The sequence below is a fragment of the Diadema antillarum genome, unplaced genomic scaffold (genome assembly GCF_040938485.1).
Source record: "Diadema antillarum isolate AM-2024a unplaced genomic scaffold, OU_Dant_1.0 seq00001263_RagTag, whole genome shotgun sequence".
Taxonomy (NCBI): Eukaryota; Metazoa; Echinodermata; class Echinoidea; order Diadematoida; family Diadematidae; genus Diadema; species Diadema antillarum.
Genome location: NW_027272045.1, coordinates 287353 through 315232, shown reverse-complemented (window position 1 = coordinate 315232; position 27880 = coordinate 287353). Strand labels below are relative to the sequence as shown.

The following is a 27880-nucleotide window of genomic DNA, read 5'->3' as shown; positions in this document are numbered from 1 at the left end:
ACTGCAGTAGACAGATCCTATGAGCAATTTCATTTGAACAATACAACTATCTTTCTTAATACAAATTTGATACAGGGCTATAAAAACAAAATACAGTCAATGTCTTTCTTTCTTTCTTTCTTTCTTTCTTTCTTTTAAATGAGGGTTTGTAGCAGTCCCTTGCATTTCCAACAACTATGTTTTGGAGTTTACCATAAAGATATAGCATTTATTTGTATCTCTGTTAACAATTTCCTGTTTCTTTATTACATGTTACTATGTTTATTACATTGTTGTACTGATTTTGTGTGACACACTCAGACATTTCACTGTATCTTCAATTTGTTGGAGATGAAATAAAAGAACTTAAATGTCACATACCTTGACACTGGATAAGATGAACATTGAGGGCAATATAAAAGTTCCTATTTATCCTCTTCTTACAATATAATGTACGCGAATCCTAAAATTTCCATAAATAGAATAATTTTCTTCAGTTCCATCCGATTCAAGCAATGCAAGGTTGACTGTATAGATCATGCACTATTTCAAGCTTCAAGGAATTATAAATTCCTTTAGTCACAGAAATAGAACTATTCTTGTCACTTCTGATTAAATAAGTTTTACATCCTCTCAGTGCACGGTATATATACCATATTTGTGTAATTTTTCCAAGATTGTGGATTTTGCCACTGACTAGGTTCCAACGGGCAGTGGGTTTCTTTCGCACTATACCAGAGATTCCCGCTCTCCCGCTTATCGACGGGAGATCTCCCGCCAAAGGCCCATTTTTGCAGGATCTCCCGTTCTCCCGCTTGAGATTTAATCTCTCCCGCTTGAAATGATTTCTTACTTAATTTCACTGTATGTTGAAAAATAAGCCTTAAATAGCGCGAGAGAGCATCGAGAACCCTATACTGCAAGGGACTTTGCGCTTGTGATGTGCGCGAGCGCACATCAAGTTGGAGTCTCCCGTTTGCGAGGGGTCTCAGGCGGGAGAATCTCCAGATCAGAAGATGCTTGTGGTTGGAGTCTCTGCTATACTTTACCTGAGAAGCACATCACTGACTCCAGAATCCAGAACCTTGTCTCTCATTTCTGCACACGAACCCGCAAGATTCCTCAATAAATCGAATGCCTGTATTATGAAGAGAAGAACATGAACAGATGCCTTCATGCATTTCTTCAATGGTCACACAGAAACATCTTGTGGATATCATTCAAGTACATTTCTAGTCAGAAAGTGCAACTTTTGCATTTCACATTAAGTCCCTTATGTTCACTGATTGGTGATTTCTTCAAGGCAATGGTATAGTCAGTCATATTTGCTTAGACAATCTTGCCACGTACGTGACCCAAAATAATTCTACCTGCCACTTGACACTTTTGCCGTGCACTCATTAAGTTTCCAGCTCTGTTACTCATCATGCAGTACCAGAAAGTATCACTCTTGAAGGAATATTACGTTACTGGCTCCGACAAACATAAAACAAACCTTTTTTTTTTGGGGGGGGGGGGGGTGGGGGCAACTGTTACAGCCAGGGGGACTGGGACCAGGAACCATGGATTGGGAGTCCATTGGCTTAATCCACTGAGCCACAAGAGCTCCTCTAATTCCCCAAATACGTATGACCAAAAAAGAACAAATTACGATTTGGCCAATGAAGAAGTACATGTATACTCGACATGATGAGAGAACACATGCCTCTCATCTAACTCTGACAATCATTGTGACTTTCAAACTGTGGAAAGATATCTCACAACTCACCCCCTCCTGGGCCTTTTGGTCACTGGAAGAGGCTAACTTGACAAGAGATGGTACGATCTCTAGACTCATCAGTGTCTCACATTGGTCTGAATCATAGAAAGTGATATTAACCAGCATCCAACAGGCTTCCCACTGTAGGTTAGACAGAGATATGAATGAATGGATTGACGGCTAGGTATCCTACTGATGACTTAATAATGAACATCTATACACACACATTCAAACCTGTACGCAAATACATTTACATGTGAACTGTACATACATATGTACACAAACACACACACATACACCTGTAGGCCTTACACACGCATACAAGGACAATCCATAAAACACAGAATGAAATTACAAATGAACATAAACTCACTTTAGTAAAAGACAAAAATAGTCTTCAGCTTCAGTTGATCTACACACACTCATAACTGCTATATCTTGCCCAATATAAATATTGCATAACATGACAAAAATACCAAGCAACAATAAATTTTTTTTTTTTGTACATATTTAAGTCCATGGCATCTCAGAAATGCCTGTATGTTTTCTCTTTTTTTTTGTTTTAATTTTACATTACTCTGGCAATTTGTCTGAAGCTAGTGATTTCCCATCTTAACCCACTGAGGACAAGTCCCCAGTATACTTGGGCAAGTGCCTATGGGAAATGTGTGTTGTAGCAAAATCAGCCCATCCTTAATGGGTTAAGTAAAAGGATTGAGACAAAGTGGTATCACATTTTCATTTTATGGTGGTCCAAGCCAAGGCCTGAATATAGCAACAACGATGATTCAGGGTAGTTTGATTGGGAAACTGCAGGTTTTGTTGCAGAGCTTGTGGGAACAATGTCCCTGGATGGTGACACCATCAAAGAACTGTCCAAAACAACAGGAGGACTTCTGCATGCTGCATAGCAATACATGCAATGAAGTATATGTTATTTATTGGAGCAGTCAATGAACCCCAGAGACTCCAACTCTCCCGTTTTCGACGGGAGATCTCCCACCGAAAGCCAATTTCTGCAAAATCTCCCATTCTCCTGCTTGAGATTTAATTTCTCCCGCCCTCGCTCTGTGTCTCCCGCTTGAAATGATTTCTTACTTTAATATCATTGTATGTTGAAAAATAAGCCTTAGATAGCATGAAAGAGCATCTAGAACAGAGCTTCAAGGGCCCTTAAGCGGGCCCTGGACCCAGGCCGCAAGAAACTTCGCGCTTTCCGCTCGTGATGTGCGCACATCAAATTGGAGTCTCCCATTTGCTAGGGGTTTCAGGCGGGAGAATCTCCCGATCAGAAGGTGCTTGGGGTTGGAGTCTCTGGAACCCTGAAGATAAAATCACTGGTATTGAACAGATATTAATCTCTTACAGGCAGTTTTGTTGTGTCCTCATTCTTCAACAGTGACACCAACTTGGGGACAATGCCGAGCTCCACCGCTTTGCTGACAACCTCCACAGAATGACATTTAGCTGTGCATGGCAACAAACAAAGTTACAAAATATGGTTGTACAAATTCACAATGCAGTGGTATCACTTCACAGTAAGTAACAGAAAAGTTGAAGGACTGTATTAACACTTTTTCAGGTTTATAATATGGAGTCTGAGTGGGCAAGTAAAATTACATCGCACCATTCTATGGACTGCTTGCGACATGTACCAGTACACATGTTACAGAACATACAACAGATATTTCAAACAGCTCAAGTTCTATCCCTCATAAGGATAAATACTTCCTTTCATGCTGAACTTTTTAATCTTTATTGACTATCAAACTGGATTGCACATCCATGCACGACATACAAGTCGTTGATGACTAGGATCACAGTGTTTTAACTTGTTTGTTTTATATAACAAGAAATGCACTTACTGCAAGAACTGCATATGAAGTGTTTTATTTTAGTGAGAGTGTCTGGAAGCTGACTTGGGTCATCCGTGTCCATTTTGCCAATCAGGTTCTCCAGTTTTGACAGCTTTAGGAAAAAAGAGAGAAAAATGAGAACAGCAAAGGCAACTTATTATCTATGTTGATGGAGGGCAATTTGTCAATCAGTTACAGCAAAGGCGACTGATTAAAAAATGTTGTTTCACTGTCAGAAAATTTACATGGTGTATAAAATAATTATTTTCTGATGGACATTTACAACAGAGGTGCTTAGTTGGGAAGAATCAATTGAACAGCTGGCAAGGGCGAATGAAGTGCGATGGTAAGGGCATGTGTTGAGGAAGGATTATGACCATCTTTTACGAGGAAAGTACTAGATTTAAAATGAATGAGATACAAGAAGACATGGAAGAGTCAGATGGAGGAGGAGCTTGGATCACTACATATGATTATTGGAAAGTTGATGTCCAAAATCAGGTAAGATTGTGTGAGTACCAGTCGTTGCTGTTAGAGTGAGGTGAATTCAGCCACCCCAGCTACGTGGGACAAAGCCGGATCAAAACTGGATGATAATTACACAGGGCGCATCCATTAAATAATTCGAGCATATTACGGGCAGGAAATAGGTCATTGTCAATGATTTCATCCCATAAAAGGAAGTTTGAATCAATGATTGTGTTCCTAACATCAGAAATTCTCCAGTTTCAGGATGAAAATGATGATACTGTTTGTAATTAATTTTGTAATTTTTTTTTTTTACTGTAAAAAAAGCAATGCTAATTGTTCAGCAATTCTGATGGAATTTACATGGTATCTCTAGCATCAAATGGTATCGGTACACAAATTTACAAAGGGTCAGTCTGTCAACATGAAAAAAAATATGATATTGACAACATATTGAATACATTTAACCCTAACTAGGCCGGGGGGGGGGGGGGGGGGGGCCTCCGAGGCCCCCCCTCGACGTTCCGCGCGATGTATCGCAATCGCAAAAAGCTATCGCCGCGACGTTTTATGACTTTTTTCTTTCAAGTCTCCCGCATCTTTTGACACCAAATTTGCGACGCCCGGGCGCGCGGTTCTGAAGTTACACCTAAATATGTACATGCATGTTAGACCAAAAATTGCTAAAAAACGTTAATTCGTGTACAATTTCAATGCAAACTGTGCTTACTGGCAAATTTCAATGCAAACTGTGCTTACTGGCAAATTTCATAAAAGCATGATTATTTTGGTGTTTTATTGATTAAAATCAATGAATAACATATTTTCTTGTTCAGAGCGATGTCGCGGACAAATTTCATCGAAAAAACAATGAAAAACATAAAGTCGAAAAAACAAGGAAATACATAAGAAATTCAAAAAAACAATAAAATACTTAAGAATTTTTTCTGATACAATCTTTTTTTATTACATTTGCTAAGGACACTAAAAAGAATATTTACACAGAAGATGTGCCTGTTTTGAGCTTTTTTTTGGTGATTTATACCAAATAGTCTGATTTTATGCATCATCATGCATAAATTAGCATGATTTAGCATAAATGATGATTTTTTGAAAAATTAACTTCATGCTATTTTAGATTACATCATAGGCAATGTGTATGCCAATTTTCGTCGCGATCGCGCGGTCGACGGTATCAACTACCTAAATAGCCCGGCCTAGTTAGGGTTAAGTGGCTTTAACCATAGATATATATGATTTACAAAGAAAAAAAAACAGCAATAGGCAGTCTTCTCTTATTCATCATAAACATGTTCTATGTACCGGTACTGTGCTATTCTAAATTTTCTTTCCCCATGAGAATATGATAAAAACAAGTAGGCCTACAATGCATACAGTTGTACATTTAGGTATGTGGAACGAGCCTGGCAAGTTAATTACCAAATGCAGAGACTCCAACTCTCCCGTTTTCGACGGGAGATCTCCCGCCGAAAACACATTTTTGCAAAATCTTCCGTTCTCCCGCTTGAGATTCAATTTCTCCCGCCCTGGCTCTGTGTCTCCTGTTTGAAAGGATTTCTTACTTATTGCTATTGTACGTTGAAAAAATAAGCCTTGGATAGCACCAGAGAGCAACTTCGCACACATCAACTTGGAATCTCCCGTTTGCTAGGGGTTTCAGGCAGGAGAATCTCCAGATCAGAAGGTACTTTGGGTTGGAGTCTCTGCAAATGAATTGGAGTGATGCTTTTAGCACTTGAATAAGCATTACTGGTACACTAAATGTTGAACAGAGCTTCAGTCATTACCGCTGTGTCCACAGACACTGGGGTGGAAGTGGAAGCATCATTTTTTCCATCAGGTTTTTGTCCTTCCTTGTCCTCTGCGGTGATATCAACTTTTCCCAAAGAGCTCTCCTCACTTTGGGACTGTTCTGCTCTTCTCTTCGTCTCCAAAAGTGCCTTGCGTGTTCGTCTAGTTATGACCTTAAATTAAAACAAAAACAAACAAGAAAGGAACATGAAATTAAACAGAGACAGAGCAACAAATACAGGATTCTCAATCGCACCATCTGTTTCCCTGCATCATAAATGCATTCCCTACACTGCGTCCAGCCTCAACGCTAAGGATCAGGAGCGCCAAGGGGTTATTCAGTCCCCAGAGATTGCACATCTATATTACTGTTAAACATTCAAAACTGTAGGACTCAAGATATATGCACGGGGGGGGGGGGGGGGGGGGGAGTGAGATTGAGAAGAGAATGTCATATGAATTATGATACATGTATCAAATACTTCAGGATTATCAAATTCCTTGGTAGTCACTACCTAAATTCTGCAAAGTATAATGAGGGTGAGACTAAACTTTGGGGCACCCCATTGAAACATTGTCATTGTCCGGTTGTTATTTTGACTGGAGACTGGAGTGTGGGAGCTTTCGTGCTGGTAGACAGAAAGATCCGTCTGTCCGGAGGACTCTTTCGTATTTTGCCATTAACGCCGTCCTCCGTAGACAGACGGAAGGTTGTAGTACCCATTGCTGTGTGGATGTTCTTAACCACTGTCTCTATGGAAAATTGGGTGAGGTACCTCACCCTTCTCGATTGCGTCTAATTCACGGCCCTAGGTCGGCAAATTTAAGCTTGAATAGTTAAATCAACTATTCAAGAATAGACTACACTCACCAGATTAATGAATAATCCAATATTTCGGTCGAATTTTCAACGCAAAACACACATCAACCAGCCCGTCGCGTCGTCACGTTCAAACTGCAGAAACATACAGTATGAATCTATTAGCCAATCACATGCGAGGTAGTTTCTACGTGTTTTTTTTACTTAATAAACTACCTCGCATGTGATTGGTTAACAGATTCAAAATGGCGACCTACAGCTAGCGAACGGCGATGTTGCGATATGGATAAAATTTCTGCATTATAACCGCGTTACTGTGAGTATTTCGATTGCAAAATGTGAGAAATTAACCCCAAATATTGCTGCATAATGTGTCATGTCATGTCAAACTTGTTTGAATATAAAAAAGCTGTCTGAAATTTGGTTTATCGTAACGTTTGATCTGTGCGCTACTGCCACACAGGAGCTGGCATCATTGACTTCGGTCTGTATACGGAGGGGATCCGTGAAGCCAGACGCAGTCTCCGCGGAACATTCCCCGACGGACAGATACAGACCGATCTTTCGGTCAATCGTGCTGGTTGCATTGATTACACACAGATTAGGGTGAATACTTGACCGAAAGATCAGTCTGTATCTGGTCATCGGGGAAATGTTCCACGGAGACTGCATCTGGCTTCACGGATCCCCTCCTTATAGTCTATGGAGGAGAGCGATAACGTAAAAGAAATAAAAGACTCTTCCGGACAGACGGATCTTTCTGTCTAACTAGCTAGTTAGGTGAATACATAAGTTTAACCCTGTTTCATTGAGGGGCAATTTGACCAGCTGGTACTCTGGTACGTGTTGGGGTCGCTGTAACTGCGACAGCCGGCCACGCGGCGCGGTCTCCGGGGCTAGGGTCGCTGTTGCCGTTATGCTAGGAAAATGAACTTTTATTGATAGCCATATTATTGATATACATACCTTGGATGTAGACATCACATTTTCCTGTGGTCTTCTTGCTTGTCCTTGAACACCTTTACCTTCTTGCGATGCCAACTTGGCTTTCAGCCGATCTATCTCTCGCGTCACATTTTTGCGATCATTTCCCTTCTTTCTTCTCGCGGTTGCTTTATTTTTTGTTGAACTTGTGGACAAGGTCATTGTCTGCTTTTTCCTTGATCTATTTAGATTCATCTTCCTGCTTTGTCCAGCACTTGCTGCGTTATTTCCATCTCTTTTCTTTCTGATTCCCACCATGTTTAATTTTTCATTCGCAAGCGATCAAAAAAGATATTTATATCAAGCATACCGTTCAAATAACACTGTGTCTGTTACCAGGGCAGTGCGTATTTCACCGCGGAAATGTAAAGTGAAAATGCCACCTGCGACTTTCAGACGAGATTCACCAAATTGAAGAAAACTAACACATTAACTCCGTCTGCTCCACATGTGCTCCCAAGTCTTAACTACCATACATGTACCAACACACACTAAATTTACAAGTACTACGACGGGTGAACCAGCCTGTCGCGCGCCGGCGCGGCGGATGGCTCGCTCAGCTCGCCTGCTGCTCGTTTGACGTTTCGTGTACGTACTTGCCGCGCCGTAGCTTGTAGCTAGCTGGTACCACACAGAACTCACTATTCAATTCTGTGCTGCAAGCCCGAGCACGTAAACAAGGACATGAGATCACGTGACTAGTTTAGCCGAAATAATCAGGTGATCACGGCGCGCATCGGCAAGCAACCATTTTTGCCATGCGTGATCCAGTGTGAGCAGACGATCCCTTTAAGCCGTGCATCCTACTACATGTAGTTTTGAACCTCTAACTACGTCACGTGTGTGTGCAAAGCTTCAGCAAGAAGTATCCATGAAAGTAGTAATACCAGAGCTAGGGCTATTACTGCTGTTTCTTGCGTTCCTCCTCAGCATTCTCAATCAGGTATGGTAATAATTGATGAAGATCTGGCTGGGATCTACAAGTATTGATGTGTTTAAAAGGTGGAAACTCTCCTGTGCTGTGTGCCACATTATTCTGAGACACCAACCACGGCAGGGCCAGGGTCCGTTTAGGGATCGAGGTGGGATCTCTTCCCACCTACATTAATCTCACAAGCTAGCTCCCTGCACCAACGTAGTCATGCGTTGAGAAGAGAGAAACATTCTGTTTTTCAGATCTGACGTTAGATTGTAGACCCATATAGGATTTAAATTATGTTAATTGCTATTTAATTTCTAGACGAAACGAAGTGAGCAAAGTTGCAAAAGAAAATGCCAAGCTTTGCTTGTCCCATTGCATTGGGATTGATCACTGATGTAATTCTATTACGTTACAAAGAAGGATAATTTTTAACGTTAGAGGGTCTAGACCTAACGTTAGAGGCTAAATTAAACTGGTTTTCTTTCAAATGTCCAGTAAATTTTAGGCCTAGCTACATTTACTGTACCAAAACAGATCTAGATGTAGAACCCTAAACAAACATAGACCTAGGCCCTAAATTTAATCGTATGTAACTGGGTTTGTATAAACGTAGTCTATAAACATTTGCACACAAAGTAGCTGACAGAAACTTAGATTTGCATGCAAATCCAATAAATTAGAAATAGGGCCTAACAGTTGCTGAATGTTAGTCAATCACCACATGAAAAGCAAGGAAATTGCGAGAAAAGCTGGAGTAGCATTTCTAGTGGACCCAGTTTGCTGCAGGGTAGTGCAGGGGTCCAGTTTGCAGCACCCCAAGGAATCCCACTAACCATATCTTCAAAAGTACTAACGTTAGAAGGGTATTTTTGTTTCTAAATTGTTTTATTTGAAGAGTAACTGACGAGCTTTCTTTTGATGCCAGAATTTTAAATGGCAGAATCATGTCATTTTCATGAAATAACTCGGATGATGGCAGATTGTCCAGATGGCGTTCATACTCATAGTTCTAATTTAAATTGTCTGTGTCGCGCTGTTTTTACAAAAGTATGACTTTCTTAACAAAATGTTAAGATTTTGTTCTGTTGCTAAGCAACTGCCATATCATCCCGTGTTCGTATCTCTATACAAAATCTTATTCTTAGTCAATCTTACTATCAAAAGAGGCCTGGCATTGTAAGGATTCCTCGTGTAACTGTGTTAAATATTATAAAATTCATTTTCTTTGTCAGTTTTGAGGATTGCAACAGTGACCAAAATGTCGGGGATGGGTCCGGTTTGCAGCACCCCTATGGGATTTTGATGCACACATAGGCCTTAGCGCTATTTCACATGTAAACATGAGTAGAAATTGATGAAATACTTACGATCTTGAAAAAATATGAAATCGTGAAGGATCTTCTTCTTCCGGTAAAGTGCTGCCCTCAAATGGTCGAGGATGAATGCACTGCGAGATAGGCATACGCCGCACCGGGGCAACAGAAATCTGAAATCAGGCGCAAGTAAAAATCTCTGGATGAAGAGTTACATCCTACGGAGTTCCCTCAACGCAGATTTGAAGGCGATGCGGGATGGGTATGCGGCGGGATCAACAGGCAGGCTGTTCCAGTCCCGGATGGTGCGTGGGAAGAATGAGTTGGCATACGCTGTAGTACTGGTGTGAGGGATAGTGATCAGGAACTGTGTCCTCTGGTAGATGTTGAGAGCTGGGTCAGGTAAGTCTGCCAATGGATGTCAACCAAGTGATGTCTGATCTTATAGTATACATCATCAGCGGACGTTTTTTGGAGTGACGTTCCTGCAGTGAAGGCCACTTGAGATGATCCAGCATAGCTGTGACACTGCTTGATCTTTCGAAGTCGCTGATGACAAATCGAGCTGCACTTCTCTGAACCTGCTCAAGCTTGTTTATGTTCCGTTGTGTGTGCAGATCCCATGAAGTCGCTGCGTATTCGACAGTTGGCCAGACGAATGTTGTGTCGACACCTTCTTTGACTTTTTGACTGCTGTGAAGTAGGTTGCTTGAGAAGAAGGCTCGAGTACCATTGGCTTTCTTGGTGATGGTATCCACATGAGTGTTGAAATTCAATCTTGAATTGATATGGACCCCCAGGTATTTGGTTGAGCTGGCAACTTCTAGTACACGGTACATGGTCTTGAATGGTGTAGGAGGCAGAAATGGGATTCCTCTTGTTGGTGACCTGCAAAACCTGACATTTCGCTTCCCATTCTTGAACTGCGTCTATTATTAGTCCCTCTGCAAGCCGGTTGAGTCATCAGGTGAAGAAATGTGCCTGTAAACCACGCTATCATCAGCGTATAGTCTGACAGATGAACTTGAGATACAGTCCGGCAGGTCGTTGATGAAGATAAGGAAGAGCAGGGGGCCCAAGACACTTCCATGTGGGACTCCCGATGTATACAGGGGATTCCTTGCTCTCCTGGCCATCAACAAGAACAGATTGTGTGCGTGAGTGGAGGAAGTCGGATATATCCAATCTGCTGTCTTACCACAAATTCCAAAGTGCTGAACCTTCTCCATGAGATGTCGATGGGAGACTTTATCGAAAGCCTTCTCATAATCGAGAAGGACCACATCAATTTGTGACTTCATGTCTAAACCCTTGGCAAGGTCATCCAGCATACAGATGAGTTGTGTTTCGCACGATCTCAGTTTGCGGAAACTATGCTGGGCATCTGAGATGATGATGTTGTCGGTCAGGTGATGGATTACAGCATAGTGTATTATGTGTTCACATAACTTGCACAACACGGATGTTAGAGATATGGGTCTGTAGTTTGCAGCATCAGAGCGATGTCCTTTCTTTAACAATGGAACTATCTGAGCTTTCTTCCACTGTGAAGGCACTTTTCCTTGGCTGATAGAAGCTTGGAAAAGTAAAGTCACTGCTGGTGCAATCTCCACGGCTGCTCGATTCAGAAGCATAGTTGGTATCCCATCCGGACCTGAGGCAGTGAAGAACTTGAGATTTTTCAAAAGCTTGATCACTCTGTTTTCACTGACTTTGATGTTATCCATAGTAGGGTACTCCTTGTCATCAAGGTCTGGGAGAGGGGCTCCATCATCAATTGAAAAGACAGATGAGAATTGCCTGTTCAAGATGTTGGCTTTAGATCTTGGGTCCGAATGAAGAAAACCTTCATATTTCAGTGGTGCAACACCTATGTGGTCACAACGCTTAGCTTTCACTTGAGCAACCAACTTCTTGTTTCTGCAGCCAGCTGGTACACTGTGGATGATGTCATGCACATATATAATTGTTGTAGGAATTACGGCACACTTTTTGGGCTTCCTTCTTGAGAAGCTTGAAGCGGTCCCAGTACCTGGCCTTATTCGTGTGGCGGACCTTTTTGAAGGCACGACGCTTACGTCTCAGGATGCGTTTGGTTTTAGAATTAAACCAAGGTTGATTGACTCTAGTTGAGGTCATCTTAGAAGGAACACAGTCACTGATGATCTTATCAAGTTCTTGTTGGAGAGCATCGGCAAGGTCATCGATTGGTGTAGAAGAATTGAATCTGGAGGTATAGCTTGTTGACATCTGTTGCACCCTTGAGCGGATGATGTCAAAATCGGTCTTATTCTACAGAAGAATCTTGCGCCAAATGGGCTTTCTTTTGCCGGCTTGTACATTAGCATCCATGAAGACGATCATGATCACTTAGAGCAGGAAGACCTGTACATTTATTTGTTTGGGAAGGCCTGTTTGTCAAGATGATGTCAAGCGTGTTATCCCCTCTAGTTGGGAAATCAACCATTTGCTCAAGACCTGCTGACTCCAGTAGATTCAAGAAAGCCTCATTGATAGTACGCTGGTACTGATGCGAGATGATGCTTGAGGTTTCCCAGTTGATATCTGGCAGATTTATGTTTCCAGCAAACCAAACTGCAGCGCCTGGATTATCTTGGCAAAGCTGGCTGATGCTACTACTCAGATCCACCATGTAGTCAACATTATTGTTAGTTGGTCTGTAGAAAGAGGCAACTACAATAGACTGTTTGTTGTTGACAATCTTAGCAGCAACTAACTCAGCTTTTTGGGCAACAGATTTTCATCACTCTCAAAATTCATTCGTAATTCACCTTTTTACTCAGTAAAAACACAAATAATTGTAATCCAAATGTATTCTACCATATGTAACAGGTGACAAAACCATTTTTGTCTCGCCCACCGGAGGTGAAGGCGAGACTAAGGGATCCAAATGGCGTCTGTCCGTCGTCCGTCCGTCGTCCGTCCGTCGTCCGTCACAAATGTTTACCTGCAAGACTCTCTTATGATGCATAACTTGGCAACTGTTACAGCAATGGCAGCCACACTTGGGTGATAGAAGCACTAGGGGTATCTATCTTCATGTTATGGTGTTGTCAGAGGTCATGTGATGTTGTCAAAGGTCATTTGAGGTCATACCGGTATATTAAAGAGTACCGTATGTGCAAGACTCTCTTTTCTATGTTAAAGTTTACCTGCAAGACTCTCTTTTGACAAATAACTTCACATAAGTTGCTTGGATTACAACCTAACTTGGGTCATAGATGCACTGGGGGTACCTTCATGTTATGGTGCCGTTGGATGTCACAGGATAAGGTCAAAGGTCATTTGAGGTCATACGTTAGAGTTTACTTGCAAGACTCTCTTATCACATGTAACTCGACACATGTTGCTACAATGGCAATCAAACTTGGGTGATGGATGCACTGGGGGGACCTTCATGTTATAGTGCCGTAAGAGGTCACATGATAAGGTTAAAGGTCATTTGAGGTCATACGTTAAAGTTTACTTGCAAGACTCTCTTATCACACGTAACTCAGCACATGTTGCTACAATGGCAATCAAACTTGGGTGATGGTAGATGTCTCTTGGGAAGTTGAAGGTAACCACAAGGTCAAAGGTTACAGACAGGGGTCAACAAACTTTTAGGGCCCAATGTTAAGTTTTTAGGGCGCATTTTGTTTATGGCTCATAACTTTTGATCCCTTTGTCTGTTTGTGACCAAACTTGCAGGGAAGATGTCCCTTGGGGAGGTGAAGGTCGTCACAAGGTCAAAGGTCACAGACAGGGGTCAAACTTTTAGGGCCCAACGTTATGTTCTTATAGGGCGCATTTTGATTATGGCTCATTTCTTTTGATCCTTTTGTCCATTTGTGACCAAACTTGGATGGTAAATGTGACCCGCGACAACGGTTTCAGGCAAAAGTCGGGCATTTTGAAAATTTATTTTTTTCACTGAATCACATAGCCCATTTTCTAAGCTTTGCATTGATATAAAACACTTGTATTCTTCGGGACCATAAGTGGGCATGGAAAGCGAAATAATATGCACTTTTTAAGTTGTTAGCCTGACAAAATTGCGAGAAAACGGGCTTTGAAGTTTCACCTTATTCAAAGACAATGTCCGAGCGGCGATGCGAGGTGAGAATCACCCATCGGTACGATGGTGCCAATCGATGTTAAGCTCAGCCTCTAGCAACCACATCGCCTTCTGATTGGCTCACTGAGAGAGTCAAATTTCCCGGGCACCCTTCATAGAAGCTCAGCGTATGGAGCCGAAAAACAATGCGGTTCGCTCGGGTTTGTTTCGTAATTACCGGTACGTCTTTCAAGATGGCGGATACGATAATTGCACGTATGGTGTACATTGTGTATGGTGCACGCATTACGCAATGGCATCCACACGCCATGACCATGTGCATGTAACAGGAGCGGGTGGCGAATCCACACATTTACAAATCGCGTTTTCATTGTTGTTGATTTGACTTTATCATTGGCGACCCTTTTGAAGGCAGAAAAATGCCAGTGCTGGCAAGGGTCACGATTCCTGTATGTTTGCTTTTACAAGCCAAGCATATGTTGCCTTGTTCGGTGGTGTTGATTATATCTAAACAAACAAACAAACAAACACGTACGACTCGTTAGTTTGGTGCGATCTTGATGTGTAGTATTTGAATATAACTGGTTACATGTGACCTCTCCTTTCCTCTCATCATCCTGCCCTTGAGTCAGTCTGCTGTCATAATTTTTACTACATGTACAAGTAGACTATTTTTTTTCTTTTCACACGATTATGTCGTGCTACATGGTTTTTTTCTCACTTCCTTTGTCGAACAATGCGGTAGAATAGTTTGGATAGAAAGCCAAACGAAGAGCACGCACTACAGAGCGAGCGTATAAACCACTATAGCAAGAACAATGGAGCATGCAATCATGCACGCGTGGACAAAGCATTCCCAAAATGCTGCAACTGGTGTCTCCGAAAGCCGAATTATGTAAATGTGTGCGACGCACCAGCCAATCGCATGCGAGACCCTGCGCCGTACCAACGCTGGGGATATTGGCGCGGCGTTCGAAAGAAGCTCGAAACTGACGAGTGCGATCCAACATAGGGTGCTTAAAATTCCATTTTCAATAGGAAAAACGTAGTTTTATGCTATGAAATTTAGTGTAGATGTAGAAAACATATCAACGATTCGATTTCTGCAAAAAACCCAAATCGACAAAAATAACGGTAAAGATCTTTGTACCCCGCCTAGGAGGGAATTTGCTCTTGCGACTTTTGCCTGAAACCGTTGTCGCGGGTCACAAATGTTCCTTAGGGTGTTGAAGGTCACCACAAGGTCAAAAGTCATAAGCAGGTCAATTAACTTCTGGGAGTTATAAAAGATATTGATTCTGTACGCGAATGGGCGAGACACAATTTGGCGATTGCCTTGTTAACGCGAGGATACCGTTTTTGATTTAGAATGGATTTCAGGTGGTAGATTAATACAGTTTTTCAGACGCGATGATGCACAATGCATCCTACATTGAAGTGTGTGTATAACACACGCTAATAATATGTGGCCTTCTATGGCGGCTAACTAATTCAGTGCCTATCGTTAGTTCGCCAACCCGGAAGTGCATAGGAAATACGCACAAGTGGCAACTATACGGTAATTGACATTAGGCTAGAACATGGGCATAAGCGTTCATAACTTTCTATCACTTAATAACTGTTTAAATTAGGTCTACGTGTGTAAAAAAAAAAAACTGTGTCGAACCTACTTCACTGTGCAGTATGTATGCATGCAATGTAAGTTAAATGACAATAAAATCAGTGATGATAATTATTAACAGTCTGTAACGATAAGTAATGAGGAAGTATGATTTTGATCTTTTAATGTTAATTGCTCTAACATTACACGTGTACTTAGTATTTTGACTTGATTTCAAAAGGGTATGATAAATTGCAGAAGAGGTATTACAGTAACCTGTGCCCAAGCTGAAATGAATGCGCTCGAGCGCACTCCAAACAAGCCTCCAGTATGAAATGGCGCTCTGCCCGCACCTCATGTTTACTCAAAACAAATCGCACCCCAGACGTCGGTCGAAAGTGCGCCCGGGTGAAGTCCGGAGGAGTTTGGTTTGAAAGGGGTATAGAAACCTAAACTACATGGCCCTGGGGCAGGCGCTCCATTAGCACAGCTACTACATGTAGTACTACAGAGACTCCAACTCTGGATCTCCTGCTTTCAATGGGAGATCTCCCGCCAAAAGCCCATTTTTGCAATATCTTCTGTTCTCTCGCTTGAGATTGTATAGCTTCCAGGGCCCTGGACCCCGGCCGCAAGGAACTTAGTGCTTGTGATGTATGCTTCAGTTGGAGTCTCCCGCTTGCTAAGGGTTTCAGGTGGGAGAATCTCCAGATCAGAAGGTGCTTTGGGTTGGAGTCTCTGCTACTACAGCAGGGTGAGTCGATTTCATATCTACTGACGTGTGCTAGCTGCCTGCAGACTGCAGTGCCTTTGGTGACCTCAGAATGGCTCTTTTCATATCCCTTTACAAAATACATGTAATCCTCATTTTTTTCTCATGGGGGGGGGGGGGTGGGAACCATTGTTGCTGAAAGAAAGATTGTTAAAATAAGAGGAAATACAATTGCCAAATCTTTTCCTTTTTTTTAATGCAGATATGTAACGGTTGACCTCATGTTATTAAATTCAAAGATGAACTAGAATTTCTCTCTTGACTATGTTCACCACGACAGGTTGTTCAGGCTTGCTGTCATCCATCCACCATGCAGGCTGTGTTGCAAGCAGAACATGGAGGTCCGGAGGTTCTGAGAGTGGGGCAGGCGCCTCTCCCTCAGCTTGGTGCAGGAGAAGTCCTGATTCAGATAGCAGCATCTGCTATAAATAGGGCAGACACCTTGCAGGTAATGGTAATGGTAATGTACTAGTACAGTGCACTCCCGTTATGACAAACACGGGTAAAATAACGAAATTCCAGTTACAACAAAGTAAAAATTCAAGCCCCAACATTATCCGCTCCATGTTTTTTATTGTTTGATTGTTCGGTTATGACAAAATTTCTATATAACGAAAGAAAACTGCCAGTCCCAAGGACTTCATTATAACAGGAGTCCATTGTAGTACTCTCTGTGGGCCACTCACACACAAGGGTTATTGGTTAATGGATCTTGATGCAAAGCATTTAAAAGCTTTAACTGTGCAAGGCTAAATAATGATTGTTCATTGACTATTGACTATTGATTGTTATTATTATTATTATTATTATTATTATTATTATTATCATTATTATCATTATTATCATTATTGTCCCCGCCGAATGAGTTCCAGCAGGGGACTATGAAACGGGCTCCGTACGTGTGTGTGTCCGTGTGTGTGTCCGTGTGTGATCAAAATGTTCAATTTGCTACTTCTCTGTCATTTATGAGCCAATTTTGATTCTGTTTGCTTTAATATGATAGCACTACATGGGAGCTTTGAAAATTCTACACAGAATTTCAGTTGTGACCTTTGACCTTGACCTTTGACCTATATTGTACATTTTACTACAAAATATGCTACTCCGCCATTTCTAACCCAATTTCGATTCTGTTTGCTTTATGTGATGGCACTAGGTGAGGGCTTCAAAACCTCTACACAGAATTTTGACCTTTGACCTTGATTTTTGACCTATATTGTACATTGGCTACAAAATGCTACTTCCGGCGGGGACATATGTGACCCGCTACAACAAAAAGGTCCTAAAGTCGCGCACGGTCGAAGCCGTGAAAATCGAGTTTGAAGTCAGAGCATTAAAATTGGTCAAAACTTACGATTTTCAGATTTTGATATATTATTGGAGCCTAACATGTCTTCTATCATCTGTCGAAATTTTGAAGCAAAATGATCAAAGGAAAGACCAAAAATAGTGTTTTTCTGAGCCATGTTTTTTGGCGTTTCAACGAAGCAGAAACTGGTTCGAAAATTTGGATTGAGCGCCACAGATAGGTTCCGCCCCTAACAACGACCAGAGTGATCTCATTGGTCAGTTTGCTGCTTGCTGCTAACCGAAGCGTGAAGCTCGCACACTGCCCAGTCGACTGGTGCGTGCGGGCGGGGTGCGCTATGCTCAGCCGCTTCTCACATCCTGGTCACTGATTGGTTGGTGAGGAGACCGCCGACGCTGATGTGCTTGAATGAACTCTTAGGGGGTTGCTAGGCCTTACCTTCTATTGTCCAGAGGTGAAAACTGAATTGCGTGCGCCCGACTTTAGGATCATTTTGTTGTAGCGGGTCACATATATTACGCACCGCGTAATTTCTACTTTTCCTTGTTATTATTATTATTATTATTATTATATTGTTATTGTTATTGTTCATCGTATTTTAAAATTGGTATCCAGAGGAGAGGGTTGTACCCTGTACCTGCCGGAGCCACTACCATCCTGGGACTGGAAGCAGCAGGACAGGTCCATGAGCTGGGACCTTCCACCTCTGGCAGATGGAAGAAAGGCAAGTGGTAGTGATCATTCTCTCCTGGGGACATTTAGTATGTCTCTTAATTTGATTGAAGTATTTATGGGCTTAGAGACCAGTTACTGCAGACAACCAATTCTTGCTTCTTTACTGGCAATATATATGTCATTATAAATCTTTTCTTGTATCAAGTGTAACGTGCATAGCTCTCAATAACAAAGCCATTGTGACTTTAATATCACCAGAAACTTGTCAAAGAATCTCATGAATCTAAAAAGTTATCTGCATGTTTGTAACTAACAATAATTAATACATGTGAAAGTAATTTTTATGTTTAAAGAAAAGTATTGTGACTGCCTATGTCAAGATATCTGTATGTTCAGCCTGCGTACAATGTATGACATTGATCTCACCACATTTTCCAGTTGATGAATGATTTTACTTGATATGACAACATTACTTGATCAAAAAATTTGTGATGTTGATATACGGGTATCATATGTGATTTAAAATATTCAACAAATCATTGTTTTGATTGGTCTATAGGGGATAGAGTGATGGCCCTGCTACCTGGAGGAGGTAACGCAGAGTATGTTGCAGTCCATGAAGATCACATGATGCTTGTTCCAAGTCACATGACCATACAGCAAGCAGCTGCAATCCCAGAAGTGTGGCTGACTGCCTTTCAGCTGTTGTACTTTGTAGGTAAACACATCTTCTTCATTGCATTATTGCCAGCGCATCATAGCAAACTAGAAATAGCTGTTGCCATGCCACATATGTGTCTTTCTGCCGTCGTTGCGAGATCACAACATCATCTCCCATAGAAGAGTTATTCTATGAAATACTACACCCCCCCCCCCAACTGTCTTGCATTACATGCATTATGATTGTCAAAAGCCTGATTGGTGCCATTTTTCTGTGTAGATAGTGGAAGTCCACAAACGAATGAAAATTGTACATGAAGTCAAATAGTAACAAAGTAACTTCAAAGAAATCTCTGGCCCTGCAATAGGTGGGATAATGGAGTATTACAAACAAAAGCAAAAAAAAAAAAAAAAGCTCTGTGTAACTCTGTGTGTGCACCACTTCCCTGCCTTAAGTTGATGCATCAAGATTCTATTACGTAATACTCGTATAAGTCTTCAGAGGTTAGCATTTCCCAGGTGTTTAAGGCAGTGAAGTCACATAATGAAATTCAAAGTAGGTAAAAATTCCAAGCAGTCCCAGTTGGCTATAAATACCCGTGTCAGTGAGCAGCAAGCATCTTTTTCAAGTGTGACGGCAGTGAATTATACCAGGGAGGTGAGACACCTCCCTGATTATACATCTCAAACTCCAATGTCTAGTGATCGGGAAGACGACGCTACCTCTCAGCCCCCATCCCCGCGGGGAGATCAGGGCATGGAAGGCCGCCTTGAAGCTCAACTAGAGAGACCTTTAATCTATCCGAGATACTCTCCCGCTTCATGGATAGGGCGGCGGCACACCGTTGTAATGAGAAACGGCATGCAAGCCATGCCAGCTGGTGTAGGAGAGCTCCTCCTCCCGGCAATTAGTCCGGACATGCGAGCCATGTCTCAGGGGCGATCGAAGACTTCAGCGAGCTAGCCAACCCCATCGGCAGCTCATCAGACGACGATATACTCATGCCAGCCTCCTTCCCGGCAAACCTGATTGCGTTGCCCTGTATGGGTGGCCTTGACTCTGCCCTTGTGGTTATGGTCATTTTGACAACCGAATTGATCCGTATGCCATGCCCATACAGCCAAACTCTTTCAAAGCCTAGTACCAAATTTGATTTTAACTTAAATTCTGATCTCATTTGGGCCAAATTTAAAAACTGGCTGATTTGCTAATGAAGGCAGTCACACTGCCACATCAGAAGGTAAGTCTCTATAAAATCGCGAAGCAAATGCTCAATTGCCATCGAACGCCCAAGCAGTTCTCACACCAAAAATCAAGAGTAAAATTTGGGCGATCCTCCTTCACGAGGACTTGGGTCTTGTGAGCTCCCAACTTCTACAACAAAATGTAGTGAAGGGACTTCTACCACAAAGATAAATCCTTTCTGAAATTCACAGATCATGCACGAATAATCATCCATGCAATTGACACAACGAGAATTAAACAACTCATGTCACCATCGATGGCCCGACACTCCCGGGCTTTGCTTATTGTATGATCTGAGCATGCACCATCGAGGTATCTTGAAACCCCTTCTCAACCCTTCTCAACAACACTTGCGCAGCGAGTCGATTCCACTTGATACAAAGTTGTTCAGAAAGACATCTGAGAAAAATTGACAAGTGTCACATAAGCATAGATCGTGGGTCATGAATGTCTCTACGCAAGCCAGCAAAATGAAAAAAAAAAAGGATGAGTACTGTCCAAAACCGTTCATTGCTGGAAATCTCAAGCTTTCCAAAGATGACTGGTCAAAATAATTCCCTATCCTTGGATATTGGCCACAATATTTGGCTATGAAACCAATAGTTTCATTTCAACCCCATACCAATAAATTTTTCCTCTACAAAATGTACATTCTACCAAGGAGGAAAAGGCAACCCATGAAGAATTGTCTCTGAAGATTCTCGCAAAGCAAGCTATTAGCGAGATTCCTCACATGGAGTATCAACTCTATTCTAGCGCTACCAAAGCCTGGCGGTCTAAGTCCAATCATAAATTTGAAAAACTTGAACAAATTTATGAGATACGAACACTTCAGAGTGGAACAGTTTCGCTTGATTAAGGCTTTCATTTTGCCCCTCCAAAGGGTGCATATTTATCAGTATCCGTTCACCTTGTTCATCAAGCAAAGTCTTTCGAATGGAAATAGTATTTTTTACTGCATCCCTTCAGTGCCTTCTATCTGGCCTTAATTCGACCCCACAGATTTTCCTTGAAGTTATGAAACCTGTCTTTGCCTCGGTGAGGAGTAGTGGCAGGATATTCATATTCTTTCTCACACCAGAGAAGAGTGTCTTGACAAAGCCAATTTTATGATCAACTTGTTGTCACTCTTAAAGAGTTTTAGTAAGGATTTCGACAAATCCAGTTTCAACCCAAAGCACGTCGAGACCTTCCTTGGTTCTCATATTAATTCCCAGCAAAGGATTTTCAGTTTTTTCCTCAGAACAAAATTGACAAGGTTACTGCCCTTGGAAATTCAATCTTGTATAGCAACGAAACCAAATTTCGGGATTTTAATGCCTTCCACAAAGAAATTTACATTCTCGTCACTTGTGACTAGAAAAAATAAATCAACTAATGCTCTGCGTAAAGCAGAAGATGACTTCGACACAAAGTTTGGTTTCGTTACCTAGTCATGCGATACAAAACATTCTTTGGTGGTGGAGCTGTCTCGCAAGACAAAGAATTATTTTCCACCTTCATTAGCGTGATAATTTCAAGCGATGCTAGCATCTCAGTATGGAAAGTAGTTAATTCTGAGCAATGACAATTCCTTTGCTCAGAGAGTCTGGAGTGCCAAACAGAATTCCCCGCATAGCAAGGTGTGTGAACCTCTTGCAATTCAGAACGGTCTTGAAGCCCTGTGTGGCCTGTGTACAAAAAACGTGCTTATTCATAACCCGGTCAGACATTTCTACAGCTGGTAGCATACCTGACCGGAACGAATTCACAGCCAACATTGGAATTGGTGTCTAGCAATTGGACATCAGCTTCACATTCAACAGATGTAGATAATTCTGAAGTTTTCTGCTTGTTTCGCAGAGACATGAACAGCTAATTACTATACACGTTTTTCATTGCATACTCCACAAACTCTACATAATAGATTAGCAGTGACCCTGACGTTGACCTTAATTCGCATCTCGGTTCCCCTGACCACCAGTTCGCTCCTCATGTCAAATAGAAGCCAAGTTTTATTGCCCTGAATTTTGATGCCTTTTTCTTTACCCTAGAGCGTTTTCAGTCCTCCACAAGCTTCAACTGAACAAGGTGACCTGAGTAATCCTCACTGCCCCAATGCCGGCGGCAGCCATTGTTCTCATTATTGCTCGAAATGCGAATAGCCCCACCTCTTTTACTCCATGAGAAAAGTCTTGCCCCACACCCTCACCCACCGATGAGCCTCCTGCTAGCCGCCTGCATGGGTGCTCTCTGCTAGCGATGACAAGTGACAGACACATCGCAGCACGCTGCAAAGTTCCTTTCATCATCACGGCGAGACAATAAACAAAACAAATGAGGGTGCTTGAAGACAATAGCAATGGTTGTATTCTGAACAATCTTGTGATCCTTTTTAACCCATCTACAGAACACGTTGTCAACTTTCTAAGCCTATAGCATAGCTTTTCAACAAAGCCCACTCCACGATTAACTCATAGACCTGAAACCGAGAGCTATGACATAGGCAAACAGCCCCTATAGTCAGACTTATGAAGGGCGTATGTAACTCCGACCCTCGCAAGCCTAAATACAACAAGACTTGGGATGTTTCAAGTTATCGTTTCAAGATACCTATGAACTATAGATTCCTTCAGTGCCTTGAGCCAAAAACAAATTTCCTTGCTTGCACTCGTTTCGGCAAAACGTACACAAATGCTGAGACATCTAGTTCTTACGACATTACCGGAAGATGAGGCCACGTTCGCACATTAGAGATATGAAAGGTATAAACCAGGTATTAAAGTGCCTTCTTTTACCTCCAACCCTAAGAGATATGAAAGGTATAAACTCTGTGTTCCGATCAACTCTTCACGAGTATATTAAATGCACAGAACATCTCCAACGAGCAAGTTCAGAAAGCAAACTCATAATTTCTTTGAAACGTCCCAACAAATCGGTGACGACAAGCATCTTGGAGCGGAGACTGAAAGCCAGTCCCTCGCAGCTGCTTGTATTAACACTTAAAATATAACTAATATACTGTCAGTGGCTGTACGTATACATCCCTGTACACTGTACTGACTGCTGCATACAATTATGTATGTATTGTTGCTATGGGAACATGTACCGAGTTTGTACTGTCTTCGAGATCAGTATGAAAGGGTACCACAGGACGTACCTCGTGTTCACATACATTTAAGGATTTGGGAGCACAGTCATCCCGCGTTCATCCCAGACTCTGGTCTGGTAAGACATCCAAGGATGCCAATATGAAAGGGGTATCACATTCTCAGCTCATAGCTACAGAAGCGCCGCAACTTCTAAACTTTTGCGCATTGAGTATAAAGGTCTTAACGAAATCTTGTCCACAACTGACTGGACGAACGCTGGTACATTTTGAACCTTCTACCTTCTAACAATTGATTCCACATTAGTTCAACAATTCTCAGTTCTGCTGAGTTAGAAAGGGACATGTAAATTGTGATAATATGCGTATACCTGTATATCAGTATCTCAATTAAGAACAATGTCCTAATACGAGTCAGATAAGACACAAAACCATAAATCACGTTACGTTGTCCGTTGGAAAATGGCGACACATTACTCGGCCACTCGTTTAGGAGATTCGGTCCACCAAACTGATGAATTTAAACTCTAATATCAACCCAAAATGGCAATGGAGTTGCCTCTAATTATTGCTGCAATATTACTATGCGGAGTATGAACTGGTTAATGTCTAATTCTTCCTTCAAATGTACATGAATTAAGGAACATGGTTATGATTATGTCTTGATTGGAAAATCGGTACAAGAGGTCCATTGTATTGATTTGTCTTCGCTATCATGCTTAATCCTGCTCCAGTTAAAGCACGCAAGGTATCAAAATGATATCATACTCAAAACCTACCGGTATGTCTTGCACCTTATACTAGCAGGTTCTCAAGCAAACTTTGCTTGAGTTCTTCTCCTGTTTGCGACAATGTGTGTCACCATCGATAGACACTCTCTATGCATGAGGTGTCATGACTAAAGTTTCAACCTTGTTGTGAAAACTGTCCATCATCCTTCATGTCCTCTTGCCCTCACTCATGTCACTAGACTGACTTCTGTACGGAACTTTGAACATGCTAACCTCTGAAGACTTATACGAGTATTACGTAATAGAATTCCTAAATTATACAAGTAATAAGAAGTATAATTAGAATTCTATTAGTAATAATGAAGTATAAGTCGAAGAGGTTCCCACCCAGCATCTCATTTTCATCGATACTCTTCAGTTCTGAACCCTCCCTTTCTAACACTGTACAGAAGTCAAAACTGCTGGACCCTACTGTATGCTGATGTTCTGCTTATCAATAATTGCTTGACATGAGATGTCCATACGTATAAGAATGCTCCGTAGCTTGGAACAGCAATGATTGTGCTTTATTCATTGCTTGTCTGTATGATGAGAAGGACCAGTGAGCTACACCCAATACTGGTGTTACTGGTCTGTCTAAAGCCGTATTCTCTTTGAAAAGATGCTTGCTGCTCACTGACACGGGTATTTATAGCCAACTGGGACTGCGTGGAATTTTTACCTACTTTGAATTTCATTATGTGACTTCACTGCCTTAAACACCTGGAAATGCTAACCTCTTCGACTTATACTTCATTATTACTAATAGAATTCTAATTATACTTCTTATTACTTGTATAATTTAGGAATTATTCATCAGGGCACCATTTTTTTAAAGTTGTCAGTGTCAGTAAAATCCTAGGTTTTGATTGGCTGAGAAGCTCTGATCACCGACTGTTACTATGGTGATTGTTAGAGACTGACAACTTGTCAGGGGGGCGTTTCATCAATGAGTTCGTCGGAGTTTTCACCGACAAATTTGCTATCAGCCAATCAGACGCAAGGATTTACACTGACAACTGTTAAAAGCTAATGAAATCCTTGGTCTGATTGGCTGATAGCAAATTTGTTGGTGAAAACTCCGACGAACTCGTTGATGAAACGCCCCCCAGGGCTGACAACTTTCATGAAACGGTGCCCAAGGCCCTGTTTTATCAAAAGATAAAATCGATTTTAAATTTCCTTACCACACAGGCTGCCATAGACTTACAGTGGAAATTAAGTATATAATCAATTTCAACTCTTCATAAAACAGGGCCCAGGAGTTATTTCCTGTCCTTAACCTCATCATCTTGTTTGTTCTAACCTTACTCTCTCCCACAGCAAGTCTGAAAGAAGGAGACACAGTCTTGATCCATGCTGGTGGCAGCGGAGTAGGGACAGCAGCCACACAGTTGGTCAAGCAAGCGGGAGGCATTCCTATCGTAACGGCTGGAACAGAGGCTAAACTAGCCAAGGCCAGAAGTCTTGGTGCAGTGGAGGCTTTCAACTACAAGGAGGTGGACTTTGCCGAGAAAGTTCTGGAAGTGACAGAAGGTATTTGCTTAAATCTTATAGCAATTCATCTGATTTGGGGCATGGAGTTCAGGAAAGGGAGTGAGTGGGTACGAGGGTGGAGGTGGGAAATGCCCCTTTTTTGACATTTTGTTACAGATTTGGGGATCCTCGCACACTTTGTCATTTGACTTTCAGGACAATCTTTCATGCCTCCATCCAGGAAGGAGTCAAAGATATCTAATCAAAGTATGTTTGTTTGTTTGTTTGTTCTTTGTTTTGTTTTGTGTATTTGTGTCACTATCATACATACCTAAAGAAGTGTAGTTCATAGACGTCATGAATGCTATATTCCACATGACAAGTGTGTGTCAAGAGCACAAAGAAAAATGATTAGGTATAAATGCATTCTGGATGGAAAAGAGAGGAGATAAATAGCACAGACTCCCAAGCCCAGTTCAGTAACAATTGATCTACAGTAGATAGCAAACTACAGAAGGCCCATGCACATACACCAGAGAAGGCATAGTGTATAAATAGAGATTTCCTACCACTCTTGTCACTCAGTCATTTCACCTGCATCATACCATTTCCCACCGACCATTAAGTATTACAAACAACAGTATGCAGTTTCCACAGTAGTATGTCCTTATCCATTCTGTATTGTTTCAAACATTTTGGACTTGTTAACGTGCTGTGATGTATCCCGTTTATCATATTACATTTTCTATGGGTTTTTTTTCATGAAGAATGTTTTTCATCCTGCACTGGTATTTTTAATTAGCAGAGGTTGGCAAGCCTCTTGATATGCTGCTAGTGTAGGGACACTGTGGCATAGTGGATGAGATGCCTGACTCCCAATCGGAGGACCCAAAATATTTTTACCACCCTATCCCTCTTGACCATAGTATAAAAATGGGTAGCTGGCAACACTAGGGTAGAAACAGTGGCAGGTCCTCTGGTAGAACAGTGTCAACGCTGAAGATGCTCCTCTAGATTAAAAAGACAACTTTATTATCATCATTATTAGTGACATGCTTGATTTTCCTTTCACAGGAAAAGGAGTTAATATCATACTGGACTGTGTGGGTGGCTCATATGTAGAGAAAAATGTCAGAGCCATTGCTGTAGATGGCACATGGGTTTTGTATGGCTTACTGGGAGGACCGAAGGTGGAGGGCGCCTTTCTTGGAAGCATCCTTCGGAAGCGCATAAGGATTCTGGGGTCAACGTTGAGATCAAGATCAAATGAGGTCAGTTAGCATAGTGATTATTGTTGTTTGGTTTTGTGTGTGTTTTGCATTACAGGGCCCTCGCAAGTCCAGTTCCACTACACAGTTACAATACTTACCTCCTTTTCAAACGTGACTACTGTAAAATGAGAAATGTTTGCGTGCATTTTAATTTTACAAATTTTGCGAGAGCCAAGCTTTGCAAGCGAAAGTTCTTGCCTACACTGTATGCATTGAATGCTAGTGGCGATTCGCAAATGTGATAAGGAAGCTCGAATTTTCTGGAAGAACATTTTTGTAACTCGGAGACAGGAGCCCCTTTATTATAGTTTGTTTTGATTAGAGCCTGCTGTGTTGTTTCTGGCCATTACCTTGGCTTCTACTCCTGCTTTTACTGCAGCAAATTCTGCTGATAAAAGGGATTTCATGAATATCATGAAGTAAAATACTCCTTTTGTTTCGATCACACAGTACAAGGCTGAGCTGGTGAGATCATTCACAGAGAGGGCGCTGCCACACTTTTCACCCTCGTCCCCGGGAGAGGCCCCTGTATTCCAGCCCATCGTCGACCGTGTCTTCCCGCTGCAGGAAATAGCAGCGGCCCACCGGTACATGGATGAGAACAAGACCCTGGGGAAAGTCCTCCTCAGTGTACAGAAGACAGAGACAAGCCCACACAGTGAGCTGTGAAACATGCGCTGTGTTCCTGTGTTCTTATGAAATATGAATCATGAATTCTGTTTGTTTCAATTGCATATGCTGAAAGTATGTTTATGTACATACATAGAAACATGTCTTCGTCTTTACAAAATACTTTTATTGAAAGGTCTATTGTACATGATATCCGTACAGATATGATACTACTTCCATAGATTCTATATGTTCAGATAATGTGACTGTGGTGTCACATGACTCAGGCAGGACACATAAGTGATCACATTTCCCGGTACTGAATACGCTGACTATTTTGCAGGGTTTTTAATGTCGCGAATTTTGTGAGTCGGGTGCTATTTGTAGATTTATAAATGTGAAAATATCGACTG

At 41.7% G+C, this 27880-nt stretch overlaps 2 protein-coding genes across 2 annotated transcripts; one reads left to right on the top strand and one right to left on the bottom strand.

Annotated features, from left to right (window-relative positions):
• Positions 1–979: 979 nt before the first annotated feature.
• LOC139745389 (uncharacterized) lies at positions 980–3701 on the bottom strand. Its single transcript, XM_071655783.1, has 4 exons — positions 3604–3701; positions 3105–3205; positions 1748–1879; positions 980–1117 (listed from the first exon to the last, which is right to left on the bottom strand). Exons 1-4 carry the CDS (start codon positions 3674–3676, stop codon positions 1025–1027), a joined length of 399 nt encoding a protein of 132 aa, XP_071511884.1. The 5' UTR covers positions 3677–3701; the 3' UTR covers positions 980–1024.
• A 4859-nt stretch (positions 3702–8560) lies between these two features.
• On the top strand, positions 8561–27527 carry LOC139745388 (quinone oxidoreductase PIG3-like). The gene is made up of 7 exons (XM_071655782.1): positions 8561–8621; positions 16644–16811; positions 18288–18396; positions 18907–19065; positions 25435–25647; positions 26662–26858; positions 27309–27527. The coding sequence occupies exons 2-7, from the start codon at positions 16674–16676 to the stop codon at positions 27525–27527; spliced, it is 1035 nt and encodes a 344-aa protein (XP_071511883.1). The 5' UTR covers positions 8561–8621; positions 16644–16673.
• The last annotated feature ends 353 nt before the right edge of the window (positions 27528–27880 follow it).

What these genes read in the sequence shown, in the direction of transcription:
- LOC139745389 (XM_071655783.1), bottom strand. Translation starts at nt 3,676, where the DNA reads ATGGACACGGATGACCCAAGTCAGCTTCCAGACACTCTCACTAAAATA. An exon ending in CTTCATATGCAGTTCTTGCA is followed by an intron (nt 3,206 to 3,603) that starts GTAAGTGCATTT and finishes TGCCATGCACAG; the next exon opens with CTAAATGTCATTCTGTGGAG. An exon ending in AGGACACAACAAAACTGCCT is followed by an intron (nt 1,880 to 3,104) that starts GTAAGAGATTAA and finishes TCTAACCTACAG; the next exon opens with TGGGAAGCCTGTTGGATGCT.
- LOC139745388 (XM_071655782.1), top strand. Translation starts at nt 16,674, where the DNA reads ATGCAGGCTGTGTTGCAAGCAGAACATGGAGGTCCGGAGGTTCTGAGA. An exon ending in AGTTCTGGAAGTGACAGAAG is followed by an intron (nt 25,648 to 26,661) that starts GTATTTGCTTAA and finishes TTCCTTTCACAG; the next exon opens with GAAAAGGAGTTAATATCATA. An exon ending in TGAGATCAAGATCAAATGAG is followed by an intron (nt 26,859 to 27,308) that starts GTCAGTTAGCAT and finishes TCGATCACACAG; the next exon opens with TACAAGGCTGAGCTGGTGAG.